The sequence below is a fragment of the Danio aesculapii genome, chromosome 7 (genome assembly GCF_903798145.1).
Source record: "Danio aesculapii chromosome 7, fDanAes4.1, whole genome shotgun sequence".
Lineage (NCBI taxonomy): Eukaryota > Metazoa > Chordata > Actinopteri > Cypriniformes > Danionidae > Danio > Danio aesculapii.
The window spans coordinates 56,022,571-56,037,215 of record NC_079441.1 but is presented as its reverse complement, the minus strand read 5'-3'; the positions used below and the strand labels follow the sequence as shown (position 1 = coordinate 56,037,215).

The window sequence follows — 14,645 nt, the reverse complement described above, 5'->3', positions numbered from 1 at the left end:
TCCTTTAAAATTGTGCTCCCAAATGATGTATGTTTGATTTATTAAATTGCTTCAGTATGGAGGTCATAATATTTTGTCATTGAGTTCACTTTGTCTACAATCAGCTAGTTTTTTATCTCCATGTGGCATCACAACCTGTCACACGAGATTGCGTTATTCTCTGAGAAACAAAACTTCCTGTTTCAAAAGTTTTAAGATAGCATTTGTTTGTAAATTTTATTTCATTTTTTAAACATTATTTAAAATGCTGATACCAGATGACGGGATACCAATGATACTTTCTAATAGCTCTACTATTTATAAAACTTTTTTTTTTTTGTATCTTTCTATTTTTTTAAATAATTTATTTTAATCTTATTTTGTCATTTATTTTTGAAATATATTTTATGTAGAGCACTTTGAAATACTATTGTGTTTGAAATGTGCTATACAAAATAAGTTAGCCTTGTATGGCCTCTAACAAATCTTGCCATTTTAAAGGTCTGATCTTTCGCTATCCTGAGGAGGACTATGAGTCATTTCCCCTCTCTGAGTCTGTTCCCCTCTTTTGCCTGCCTATGGGGGCCAAGATTGAGTGCTGGGCTCCAAACACACGCTACCCTTTACCCGTCTTCTCCACATTTGTCCTCACCAACTCCAATGGAGAAAAGGTATAATTGTGCAAAAAGTGAAATAGTAATGTGTAAATGTGAGTCCCAATTCTATTTTTGTACTCCTTCCCCTTGGCCCTTGAAACAGAGTGTGAAGGGGAAAGGCTTCAAAATTTACCCCTAAGAAATGGGACAGCACTACAGCACCTGCTCACATCATCATATGTCATCGCGATCTCTTCCTTCAAATGAGATCAGACGATGGCGACTGCTGTAGTTATTCCAGTTACGTTGTTTTTGTGGTGTTTATCTTCAGGAAATCACTGAAGGCATATATCATGTTATCATAATTATATACATATAATGTGGCAATAAGATCATAACTATACTGTGCATTTACACCGTGGCCATTTTTATCTATGTAAACACACAAGAACATTAACATTATAGCAGATACTGCAAAAAGCTCACTACCAGCCACTAAACTTTTCTGACAGGGTATTCAAGTGTCATCGAGTGTCAGAAACAAGAGGTAAGGGGAAGGGCTAAGGGGTAGAATTGAGATTGGGAGTTGGTCTTGTTACACGTAGTAAAAATTATACTTTATCAGTTTCAATACACTTTATTGTCCACATTGGGTTAATTTCTGTTTAACACTGGAACTGCCAGAATTATATAACGACTAGAATGGCCGGTCATTCTGACCATTCTAATATGTCAGATTGAAATTCATGTGATATTTACATTCAAAGCTTCTATTAGGATAAAAGCTTTGAATATCTGTCATCATATTTTTCGAAGTCATTACACTAAAAATACAGTATCTTTTGCTAATTTAGCCTATAAATGTGTACAAGTTACTAGACCCGATTTAATGCAGCAAACAGAAGAGCAATGTGTTGTTTTGAAAAATATATCTGTGGTAAAGTTTGTTTTTTATTTTTTTTTTTAAAGTGTTGCTTTTATGCTTTCTAACAATGTTTGAAAGAAATACACACACATTTTGAAAAAAGTCAGGGTATTATCGTTATTTGGGTTTTATTTTAACAAAAATATTAAATTACAACATTTCAAAAAGGGTCAAAATGACAGCCTCTGTATTTCTAGTGTTAATCATGTTTCATTTAGACATTTCTATTGAAGGGGAAAATTTGAATTTCTAAAGAAATTTCGTAAAGTCATGTTTTTTTCTCCTTCTTCAGGTATACGGAGCTGGAATACAGTTTTATGAGCCGTATCCTGTGGACGGCCTCAGTGAGAAACAGAAAATCCAGCTGGGTCTTGTCTCTGCTGTAGACAAGAAAGTCCTTCCCAACCGCACAGTCAACACCAACAAGTGCATTTGCCTGCTGTCCCGCTGGCCTTTCTTCGAGGCCTTCAAAAAGTTCCTCATGTTTCTTTATAAGCTGTCGGCCAATGGAATCAGCCCTCTGCCCATTGAGAAGTACAAACAGATTCTATCTTCTACTGTAGTTTTTTCCTACTGTATTATTTCAATTAGAACCCTTTTGGACACTTTAGCTTAGTTTAAATTCAGAACTCAATAAACAACATAGAAATGCTTTACCTTTACAATTCAGCATATACTGTAAAATGTATTTTATGTGCTGAATGTGTATTTTTAGAGAATATAAAAAAGTGGCTTATGCTGACATTTTAGTCTTTTTTTAGCATGTTAAGACTGTTGGTCATATAATCTACAGTACAAGATCAAGATAAGCTTTGGGTGCTTTTTTAGTGTGCAGATTTATTTTTTACTATCTTGAAATTTAATCAAATTTATATTTGAGTGTGATCAAGATATGCACCAATACTGAGTTGATTCTGAATGTTTCTTTTTAATTTTTATTATTTTTAGACATATATCACATTTCATGCACAATGTATCCTTCCCATCTCCTCAGAGGCCAAGAATACTAGTTCAGGTGAGTTTTTTTATTTTTTTTAATTTTTTTTTTTATTGTATATATTTTAAAGATATTTACACACCGAGTTTTTGTATTAAATGAATCACTTAGTTAAATGATTTTGTCTCAACATAATCAGTTTAGACAGTTCAGTTGATATCAAAACTAATTCTTTTATTATTTCCCCGGTAAGCTGTCGGCACATGACACCTTAATCCTGTCCCAACCTGTTTGTACACCTTTACCACTGAGGTAAATCATTTTTGTGACATGCTAAAATCTATTTTAGTATCTTAAATTTCAATTATTTAATATTTATTTGCACAATTTATGGTTGTTGGATGTTTTTTAATGCTTTTGGTTTAACTGCCAATATTTGGTGGTGCTGCAGTAATGTATTAGAAAAATTATGTTTTTAAACATCCAATGAGCAAACAGCTCTGTAAACCCACATTATAAAGTGTCTTTAATTAAAGCCAATGTCAATGAATTTGCTCTTTCTTCAGTTTTTAATGTTCCCTGTTAATTACACAAATTGTCCCACCAACATATCATAATGAGCGAAAATACCGTTAAGATCTTGAAGAGTTCATCATTGAACCAGATAAAAACTGACAAAAACGATGTCATATAGACATAATTACTTTTTTTAAATCCTGTTTTTATAATTCTGGCCAATAGAGCCTGACAAATCTAATAAGAACTTTTTACCATAGTAAGTTTGCTAAAGCATTTCAGAATTCAAAATATCTAAAGACTATTTTTAGGTTTTTTTTTTTTTTTTTTTGCTTTATTAATATATTTTTATTACTATAGCATATTTCTTCTCATATTGTATATAGTTTTATATTATGGTGAATGTGCTCCATTAATGTGCTGTATTAGGCACATTAATGTTCACAGGCTGTTTTTTTAAGGGAGGTTGCAGAAAAGTGGATCATTGTCATTTAAATTAGTTAACATATGTTTATATAGATCAATACATCAACAATGATACAAATAAAATGTCAGACTATAAATTTTCTCTTAAAGTATGCATTTTTGGATCTAGAAATATTGATTTGGAAAAATAGACAAAACCCACGTAGACAAATAGACAAAAATAATTTGTATTTTTTCCACAACTGGAATTCTTTTTTAATTGTTTCTTAACTGGCACATTGCACATTTTATAAAATTTTTACTGTGTTCCTGTTAGTATACAGGATGTTCAATTAAATGTTTAAGTTGAATATTTGTGATTGCATTTGGTGTAAAATAGGCACATTATGTTGATATCTGTAAGTCAATCCATATACTGTAATGAATGAATGTAAGAGATATTGTTTACTAATATTGTGACTAATAGAGTGGCTAAACCTTATATGTCAAATATCAATATGAACATGCCCTCCTACTGCTAATTAAAGCAACCTTTTTAAATTTAGAATTTGATATTTCTTTCATTTTGTATTCTTCACTCGTTAGTGGAGCAGACTACAGTACACTGCTTATGAATCTAGGCCCAGAAAACTGTGCCACACTGCTTCACTTTGTCCTGCTGGAAAGTAAGATCCTGTTGCACTCCCTTCGACCAGCTGTACTGACTGGAGTGGCTGAGGCTGTTGTGGCAGTAAGTGTTTGTGCTGATTCCACCGCTCTGCTTATTTGACAGTATTTCAGGACCTAATTTATTGTAATCAATGTGCTCATGTAAATCACAAGTAGGTTATGGATAAAAATATTTAAATAAATTTTTACATAATGGAATAAATGTGATCCCATTGTCATTATCATTTCCTTCTAGATGATCTTTCCATTCCAGTGGCAATGTCCATATATCCCTCTTTGCCCTCTGTCTCTGGCGGGGGTTCTCAATGCACCATGTCCCTTCATTGTGGGTGTTGACTCAAGATACTTCGACCTCTACGATCCCCCTCCCGACGTAGTGTGTGTGGACTTGGACACCAACACTATATATTTGTGAGCACTCGAACTTTTGGGAATTTAATAGCATTTGTTCTTTGTTTAGGACATTGTGTAATTGCTTTTATCATTTTATATACACTGCTCATCCAAAATAAAGTAACCACCTGGATTTAACAAAACAAATAGGTAAAAATCTTCCATTGGATAATTACTACAGGGATGATTATGTTTCAGCTGGTGACAAGTTTGTTATTTATTCATTAGGATAAACATCTTGAGGTGTACCATCTCATTTTCAAAGGGGTCCCACAATTAATCACAATCACATAATAATAACACAAGTATTTAACTCTAACTGATGCAAAGAGTAGTTTCTCACTTAAACAACAATGTCCTGTTGTCATGGAAAAGATATTAATTTGTTTCAGAAGGGGCAAATTATTGGCATGCATCAAGCAAAGACAACACATCTATGGAGAACTACTAAAGTTGGTTTAAGAAATGTCCAACACATGGGATAGTAGGAAACTGTCATCTTTGAGGAAGACATATGGTCCAAAAAAATCTTGAATGATCAAGATCGCTTAAATGTCGGGTGAAATCAAATTGAAAGAAAGGGAGCTAGGGATCATATAGATTGGACTCTGGAACAAATGAATAAAGGTCACTTGGTCTGATGAATCCAGATTTACCCTGTTCCAGAGTGATGGGCTCATCAGGGTAAGAGGAGAGGAGGATGAAGTGAAGCACCCATCATGCCTAGTGTCTGTCATACAAGCATTGGAGAAGTGCTATGATCTGGGGATATTAAGTATCCAAAGAATGAGGTTAGCAGACTACCTGAATGTATTGAATGAGAAGGTCATTCCATCAATGTTTTTTTTTTTTTCCTGATGGCATAGCCATAATCCAAGATGACATTTACTACGTTTACATGGACATCAGTAATCAAATTGTTTGCCATAATCTAATTAAGACAATAATAGGATTAAGGTGTTTACATGAGTTGCTTTTTGAATGTTCCTTTCATGATCCTGTTTTACATGTTATAGCACAATTCGGTTAACGTCATTGCGTCACTGACTATCCACATTTCTTCTGGAGTTTCATGTAATTTCAGGCATTTCATTTTTAATTTGTCGACTTTAACTGCAGTTTGGCACTTCTATTTGGGAACATTTCATGCATGCCCCCCGTGACAAACGAGACATTGAATACGACTATGAACTGCTGGAAAAGTGTTGTTTTAAAGTTCATACCACATGCTGAATGGAAGAAAAAACCTCAGCATTTCACGATGCAGGTGTCTGTGGTCTGCACTGACTCGGTAGGTGCAAAGAATAGTGTCAAACAGCCGTGTGTGTGTGTGTTTGGACTATCCTGTCGTAAAACGCGACGAAAAGTCATACATGACGTTAATAGTTGGATTAAGGTGTTTACATATCTGTACTGCACTTCAAATATGCGACTATATTCGGCATACTCCACATTTCTTAATTCGATTTCTCTTTAGTTCGATTATGACCTTAATCGGATTAAATTAATCAAAAATTGATGTTTTCATGGTAGACTCTTAATCAGAGTATTGTCTTAATCGCATTAAAATCGGATTATTGGTGTCCATGTAAATGTACTAAATGTCAGAATTAATCAGACTTCTATTATGAAAGAGTGGTTCAAGGAGCATTGAGTATTTTTACACTACAGTGTCCAGACCTTAACCTTATTGAAAATATTTGTTATGTGTTGGAGAAGACTTTGTGCCGTGGTCCCAGATGCTCTTAGCCTATTTGCTTAATTAAATCCAGCAGGATATATTTTTTTCTTTTGGATGGGCAACGTACATAAGTCATAATTTCTGTTTTTTCATATTTGCAATGTTTAGGTTTTTTTTTTTTTTTTTTTTAATTTTAGGTCTGATGAGAAACGACACAGTAACTGGAAGAATCTTCCAAAGAAGCCCTCCAAGAGTCTTATCAGCTTCTTGGGAAGCTTGCATCACCAGCTTGCCACTGGTAAGCTGTCCTTTCAGTTTCTTTGTACATAATCAGCATCTCACAAATCTCTGTTATTTATTTATTTATTTTCAGTATATAAGGGAGAAGGGTCTGGCTGCAGACATGCATTTGCATGCTCAGGCTTGCACTCTCAGGCACCCGCACTTTCAAGTGACGTCATTTACAATCAACACCTGCACTCTCACTTGTCATGTCACTTGCAATCGACACTAATAATCCGGAAATATTTTCAGTTTGTTTGCTTTGCCAATGACAATGTTGTCAACAAATTCTAATACTTTAATTTTATACAATTGAAGCAGTTCATCCTCCAACACAAAATACAGTACATTTATACTTGCATAGACTGCCTAACAATTTATGGCACACAATCAGATGAATATTACACTTAACTGCATGTTTGTTTCAAAACTGGATCTTTAAAGACCATTTGTATTGTGTCTGACCCACTACACAGTACAGGCTGTATATCTTTGATGATGATTCCTGATTCCTGTATTTATTTAATCCTTTTAGTCAAACATCATAGTATACTTAAAAAATCACAAGGTACTATGCCAGTATTTGTGTAATTCTGTGTGTATTAGTGTACGTTAATACTTTTAACTGAAAGGTGTTATATAGCTTCCTTTTTCTTAGTTTCTTAAAACAGGCTGCCAATACCCCCTTAGCTTCCATAACATATCTCCTAAGAACAGTTTTGCTGCACTCGGGGCAATGGCAATGAGCCTCAGCTCTGCAGGTCAAATGACAACGACATAGTCTTTTGTCTGTCGATAGAGTATAAAAATCAGGAAAACCAAAACTTAATTAGAATAAATATTCAATAAATCTTGAACAGCCAGACAATGATACACTTAGGCACAGTAACTTTGAACTCTTTATTTAAATAGTGGTTAAAGCACAAATAATTTCAGAACAGCACAATGTAATTTAAATTTTTGGATAATTATGCATGACTGTGTTTGAGGGCAGGGCATAAAGTTCAGTGATACATAGTGAAGCATGACATGCGCTGTGGCACAAGGGTTTTCTTTTTAACCTAGCAATATTGATTGATGCATTTGTAATAAAGTTAAATGAAATACAGAAATATCACTCAAATGCACTAATATGATCTGGGAAACAGTGTAGAAGAAGCAGGACAAAACCATTTTGTACTACCAATTGTGTACATACTACTAATTTTGCTGATTAAACATGACATTCTGCTATTCGTTTCAGTTAGACAATTAGTAAACCAGTAATTTCAATTAACTTAACACATACAGTTGGAGTCAGAATTATTAGCCCCCTTTGATTTATTTTTCTTTTTTTTTTTTATATATATATTTCCCAAATGATGTTTAACAGAGGAAGGAAATTTTCACAGTATATTTTTTCTTCTGGAGAAAGTCTTATTTGTTTTATTTCGGCTAGAATAAAAAATTTGTCTAGCCGTTTTAAATTTTTTTAAACACCGATTTAAGGAACAAACCATCGTTATACAATGACTGGCCTAATTACCCTAACCTGCCTAGTTACCCTTATTAACCTACTTAAGCCTTTAAATGTCACTTAGCTGTATAGAAGTATCTTAAACAATATCAAGTAAAATATTATTTACTGTCATTATGGCAAAGACAAAATAAATCAGTTAGTAGAAATGAAGGAAGCGTGGGTGCCTAAGAGTGCAAGCCTGAGCGTGCAAATGCAAGTCTGCAGCCAGACTCTCTTGATATAAGGTGTGGTCATGGTTCGATATTGGGCCAGAGAGAGATCAAATGTGCTGCAAGTTAAGTAAACACTTGCAAATAGAAAACCACTTGCAAATTTCATCACAAAAATTCATCAATTTGACAGCAAACACACTGTAAATAGCACAGACCACAATAGAAATATGCTGGGAGACCCCAAAATGTGACAAACTTGGATGCTTTGTGTTCAAAGTAAGTGATTTTGTTGGAGAACAAAAATATAGGTTAAAATATACAAGCAACGTTGGCAAAATAGCCTAGTGGTTAGCGCGTCGACATATGGTGCAGTAGCACATTATGGCGTCACGAGTTCGAATCTCGGCTCGAAAACATTTCTCTACCCCCTCTCTCTCTCTCTCCAACTTCACTTTCTGTCCTAAATACTATCCTATCTAATAAAGACAAAATTGCCAAAAATAAATCTTTAAAAAAAAAAATATATATATATATATATATATATATATATATATATATATAAATATATAAATATATACACGGGAAGAACATGCAAACTCCACACAGAAATGCCAACTGACCCAGTCAGGACTCAAACCTTCTTGCTGTCAGACAGTACTAACCACTGCGCTACCGTGCAAAACATTAATATAGACAACAAACTTCAATTTAATCAATTTTAGCCTCCCTCAATATATTTCTGCTGTGATCTGCACTATTTGCATCACATTTCTTATTTGCTTGTGAGAATTTGCATGTGTTTTCTCGGTTTATTTGCATGTGTTTTCTTAACTTTCAGCACAATTGAGCTCTCTCTGTCACCATAAATTAATCTCTAACATATCAGCATTTTTTTTTCTGTACAGTTCGGCGTACAGCCCCAGAAGGCTTGGCAGTGGAGATGACCCCTATCGAAGCTGACTTCACCTGGCATAAGAAAAAGACTGAGCTGGAGATGGAGATTCAAGAAGTGTTCCTGCGCTTTATGGCCTCCATACTGAAGGGCTATCGAACCTACCTCAAACCCATCACACAAGCACCTTCTGAAAAAGCTACTGCTGCAGATTCGCTCTACGACCTACAAGGTAACTGCTTAAGAAGAATAAAGTAATGGAGTGAGATCTTGGGTTTTCTGTCTGCAAGATGTTCCATTGCTCATTGTAACACTGAAGGGATCAATCTTAATGTGAGATTGTACAGATCAAGTGTACAGAGTGTTTTAAATACAACGTGTGGTCAAATAAAATGTTGATTTAGTCAATATAAGTTAATTTATATTTTTGAAAGCATCCTCATTTTACAGCATGTTTAACAGTAGTGCCTAAATCTTTGAACAGTACTGTAGCTTTGAAACCATAGAGCAGGGCTATTCAATTGGTGGCCTGCGAGGCAATTTGTTCCGGCCCTCAAAATAGTGTGACCAAGACATCAAAAATAAATTTGGTTCAGTCGAAAAACTTTCGCTATAGTTATGAAGTGACGTGTGTCTGTTCAATACAGCACGACCTGCAGTTGAAGGCTGTGCAGCGCGTGAATCACTTGACATTAAGCGAGTGGTGCGAGCAGCCGAAAACATTTGGATAATTAAGCTTAAAGGCTTCTCAACGCCGTGTTTCTGTTGCACGGAACAAAACTTCAAACCGAATAGAAAACATCTCACGCCGTAGCGGTGAGAGTTGTGTGTGACTTTCAGTGCAATGTAAACAAAAGATATGTTAGACGAATTAGTACAAATTATTAAAATGATTATGTATATATGAACACAGATAATAACAACAGTTAATTCAAATACTTGCCTAATAAAAAGCTTAAATTTACATTAGACATGATAACTGTGAAACCATGATAACTCTTCAGAGTATATAATCTTACAACCAAAATCTATAATTGTTGCATCCATGTGCAGTTCAAAACATAACATATGAATGTGTCTGAATGTAGAAGAAGCCTACTTAAGTAATGCACTGCTTTTTGTTGTGCTTTGAAATACAACATTTAATTGTTTGTAAAAAATAGTCACATTGTGCAATGCACTGATATTATGTAGTCTCAAAATACAATATATTAGCATTTTAATGTAGAAAAAGCTAACGTGGGTGTCTTAAGGAGCAAAAATACAACATATGGGTTCTTATATGCTGTTATGTCATCACTCATATTGCAAGTCATATCTCTCTGGCCCTTTATTTGGGATGCTTTTCATGAACTGGCCCCCATGACAAACGAATTGAATAGCCGTGCCTAGAGCAAAACAGACGACAAAATGGGATAATGTAAGTTTAATGGCAAAATAAGATAATGTAAGTTTAAACAGTGGCTGAAGCCTGTCGCTGAAAACAACCACGTACTTTATTCATTCAAGATTAATTTTTTCTAGCTTTGTCTAAGTTCTGTTGCATGGTTGTGCTCCATTCATGTATTTAACTACAACTGTTTATTAGCAACTGTTTATTAAGGTAAAGGTTTGATACTGATTAGTACTTGAAGTGGCGATGATGTCTTAAAATATTCTGAGATTTTTAAAAAGTCTTAAAAAGGTATTGAAATTTCCTTTAGGATTCCTGCATATACCCTGTTCTACTCTACAGACTGTATATCCTATAGCACTAACCCAAACCTTTAAACCCAATCTCACAGGAAGCGATCTGCATTTTTACATTTTCAGAATACCTCATTAGGTATGATTTATAAGAATATTTATAAACAACTGTCTCTTCTTTTAGGATTCCTGAAGAGCAGAGATCGTGCTCATCAGAAGTTCTACTCTCAGCTCACCAAGACTCAGATCTTCATCCGCTTCATCGAGGAATGTACTTTTGTCAGTGACAAAGACACCGGCCTGGCTTTCTTTGATGACTGCATTCGAAAAGTAAGATTTGCATCAATTTGACAACACTAAAAATATTTTCATTATTAGTGGTGCCCGCTAAGATACTAAGAGTACATACTAATTAAATATGATTTAATTGCTAAGATTACAGTTGCGCATACTAGCTTAAACCCAAAGTATACTACTACTTATCACATGTACATTACCATACACAAACAATCAAGTACACAGCATTTTTTCAAGCGTTTTGTGAAGTGCTAAAAACCTGATAACTCTACAACATTGCATCTGTTTTTATAATCAAATTCTGCCTATGAAAAGTACTTTTATTTCTAAAACACTAACAGGGAACTTTTACAATTGGAAGAACAGGGGACGAAGAGTTTTTCCTTGAACTAAATTTGTTCCACATGGCTTTCTTTCAGCTTTTTCCTTCTGACAAAGGGACAGACAAGGGTACAAAGGTGAGGCAATGCTATCAGTATGGTGTTACTGTTCCATGCTTAATGTTAGATTAATGTTGCACCAGTGTAAGACAAAGCAATTGAAAAGCATTCTGCCAAAGTTATATTAAGAGTATAAACTATGATCACATAAAATATCATTATGCAGCTACGATGCTCTGTTTTACTACCTCAGAGTTTTGGAGGGGCCTTAATCTTAGATTTACATTTACAGCAGATGTAAGAACAGATGGTTGTTACTGTTCATATGCAACTCAGTTGGTTTAGTGCAGTAAATAATTTACTCTGCCATCTGCCATTGGATGGATTGGCACATAATTTATATAAACACTCTTAGCATGGGAATAATATGGAGAGAGTAATGGAAAATTCCAGGAATTGCCTGCAGGTGGATAAAACTAATATATATTATATATTAATATATATATTATTGTAGTGTATATGTGCATGTGCTGCTGTATCAGTAACAACCAAAGTAATCTATACATACAAAGAAAAAAGTAATTAGTTTAGAAAATAAGTTATGTGTAATAAAATAAAATGGCACAGGAAAATGCACTGAACACATACAGTGCGTCTGGAAAGTATTCATAGCGCTTCACTTTTTCCAATTTTTTTTATGTTACAGCCTTATTCCAAAATGGATTAAATTCCTTTATTTCATCAAAACTCTAAACACAATACCCCATAATGACAATGTGAAAAAATTGTTTTTGAAATTGTTGCAAATTTATTAAAAATTATAAAGCTAAAAAAATCACATGTTCAGAAGTATTTATAGCCTTTGCTCTATACTTTGTTGAAGCATTTTTGGCAGCAATTACAGCCTCAAGTCTTTTTGAATATGATGCCACAAGCTTGGCACATCTGTCTTTGAGAATTTTGCCCATTCCCCTTTGCAGTACCTCTCCAGCTCTATCAGGTTGGATGGGAAGTGACATTGTGCAGCCATTTCAGATCTCTCCAGATATGTTCAATATGACTTAGGTCTGGGCTCTTGCTGGGCCACTCAAGAACATTCACTGAGTTGTTGTGAAGCCACTACAATGATATTTTGGCTGTGGGCTTTGGATCATTGTCCTGCTGGAAAATGAACCCAGTCTGAGGTCAAGAGCACTCTGAAGCAGGTTTTCATTCAGAATGTCTCTGTACATTGCTGTATTCATCTTTTCCTCTATCCTGACTAGTCTTTCAGTTCCTGCTGCTGAAAAACATCCCCACAGCATGATGCTCCCACCACCATGCTTCACTGTAGGGATGGTATTAGCCTAGTGATGAGCGGTGCCTGGTTTTCTGCTAATGTAATGCCTGCCATTCACTCCAAAGAGTTCAATTTTAGCCTCATCAAACCAGAGAATTTAGTTTCTTATGGTCTGAGAGTCCTTCAGATGCCTTTTGGCAAATTCCATGCGGGGAGTGGTTTCCATCTGGCCACTTTACCATACAGGCCTGATTGGTGGATTGCTGCACAGATGGTTGTTCTTCTGTAAGGTTCTTTTCTTGCCACAGAAGAATGCTGGAGCTCAGACAGAGTGACCATTGGCTCATTGATCACCTCACTGACTAAGGCCCTTATCCTCCGATCACTGCTGAAACCTCTCAAGAATAATCAGTTGAAACAGAATGTACCTGAGCTCAATTTAGAGCTTCACGGCAATGTTTGTGAATACTTATGTACATGTAATTTTTCAGGTTTTTTATTTTAATAAATTTGCAACAATTTCAAAAACTCTTTTTTTCACATTGTCATTATGGGGTATTGTGTGTGGAATGTTGAGGAAATAAAATAATTTAATCCATTTTGGAATAAGGCTGTAACTTGAAAAAATGTGGAAAAAGTGAAGTGCTATGAATACCTTCCAGATGCACTGTAAAGTAAGGGCAGAGTATAAAGGCATGGAAACCCCATACAATAGCAGAAATCTTTAAGTAGTTAAGCAACCTTGCCTTTCGCAATTATAAATTAATATTAGCTGTTTCAGTCCCATTAGCAGGATGATGAAGATGAAACCAGGGTGGACATTTCAGCAAGACAATCATCCCAAACATCAAAAAGAAAATAAAACTGCAAGAATGGCACAACTAGTCACCTTAATTGAATCCAACAGAAAAAAAGAACTAAAGGACTATATTCTCCTTGTGTCACTCCATTGTTATTCCATATAACAAATTTTATGAAACAAAACAAATTGTTGGTTTGTTTGTATTTTTGGATTATTTGAGTTTTTACCAAAATCTGGTACAATTCTTATGTCAGCAGCAGCACCTTTATTATATCCCATTTATTTGTTGCTGCAATTGTGGCTATCATATTGGAATAATGCATGTAATGTGTGTGTGTGCACATAACATACACACAAACATGGGCTCTATTTTAACTGTCTATGCGCATGGTCTAAAGGGCACAGCGCAGGTTCACTCAGGGCACTCTTTTTGCTATTTCATTTTATTAAGTCCAGCGCATGGTCTGAAAGGTTGTCCTTATTCTCGTAACAATCTACAAAACGAGTCTGATTTCACCAAAGCCCCCTGAGGTGAAGGAGGTGTGACAGGAGGTAGCGTTTTTAATATTTTTATAATATGTAGAAAATAAAAATATTTAACATTTTAAATCCTTCAATTCTTTCGCATTTATAGATGCTTGTGTGCTGCTTTGCTTCCCTGTGAGTTTTACAACATATACGTGTGTTGTGGACAAGACTAAAGGTGCATATCACTAACACACTCTTTAAATATTAAAAAAATAATCTGTGCCATTGACTTAGATCAATGGCTTTTAGTTGATCAATGGCACGGTCTAGTTCAGTTGCCTTAAAATAACAACCCACCAATAGTTCACCTTAACACATCTCCTTTTCAGACTAGCATGTGTATGGGTGCAAATGCTTTTGCAATTTATATAACGTGGCACAGTGATGGCACGGTGGCGCAGTGGGTAGCGATGTCACCTCACAGCAAGAAGGTTGCTGGTTCGAGCCCCGGCTGGGTCAGTTGGAATTTCTGCATGGTTCCTGTGGGTGTCCTCTGGGTGCTCCGGTTTTTCCTCACAGTCCAAAGACATGTGCCATAGGTAAATTGGGTAAGCTAAATTGTCCATTGTCCAGTGTATGTGTGGGAATGAGTGTATGGGTGTTCCGAAGTGATGGGTTGCAGCTGGAAGGGCATCCACTGCGTAAAACATATGTTGGATAAGTTGGCGGTTTATTCCGCTGTGGCAACCCCTGATTAATAAAGGGA

At 35.3% G+C, this 14,645-nt stretch overlaps 1 protein-coding gene across 3 annotated transcripts in view; it reads left to right on the top strand.

The window, feature by feature from the left end:
- dennd4c (DENN/MADD domain containing 4C) overlaps positions 1-14,645 on the top strand; it is a 74,366-nt gene that overhangs the window by 31,649 nt on the left and 28,072 nt on the right. For all 3 annotated transcript variants that reach the window (XM_056462221.1, XM_056462220.1, XM_056462219.1), the window contains exons 5-14: positions 481-650; positions 1,793-2,034; positions 2,449-2,515; positions 2,691-2,749; positions 3,965-4,109; positions 4,284-4,459; positions 6,320-6,420; positions 8,981-9,199; positions 10,838-10,983; positions 11,370-11,408. In XM_056462221.1, the coding sequence (XP_056318196.1) occupies positions 481-650; positions 1,793-2,034; positions 2,449-2,515; positions 2,691-2,749; positions 3,965-4,109; positions 4,284-4,459; positions 6,320-6,420; positions 8,981-9,199; positions 10,838-10,983; positions 11,370-11,408 (1,364 nt within the window). The remainder of the gene's footprint in view (positions 1-480; positions 651-1,792; positions 2,035-2,448; positions 2,516-2,690; positions 2,750-3,964; positions 4,110-4,283; positions 4,460-6,319; positions 6,421-8,980; positions 9,200-10,837; positions 10,984-11,369; positions 11,409-14,645) is intronic.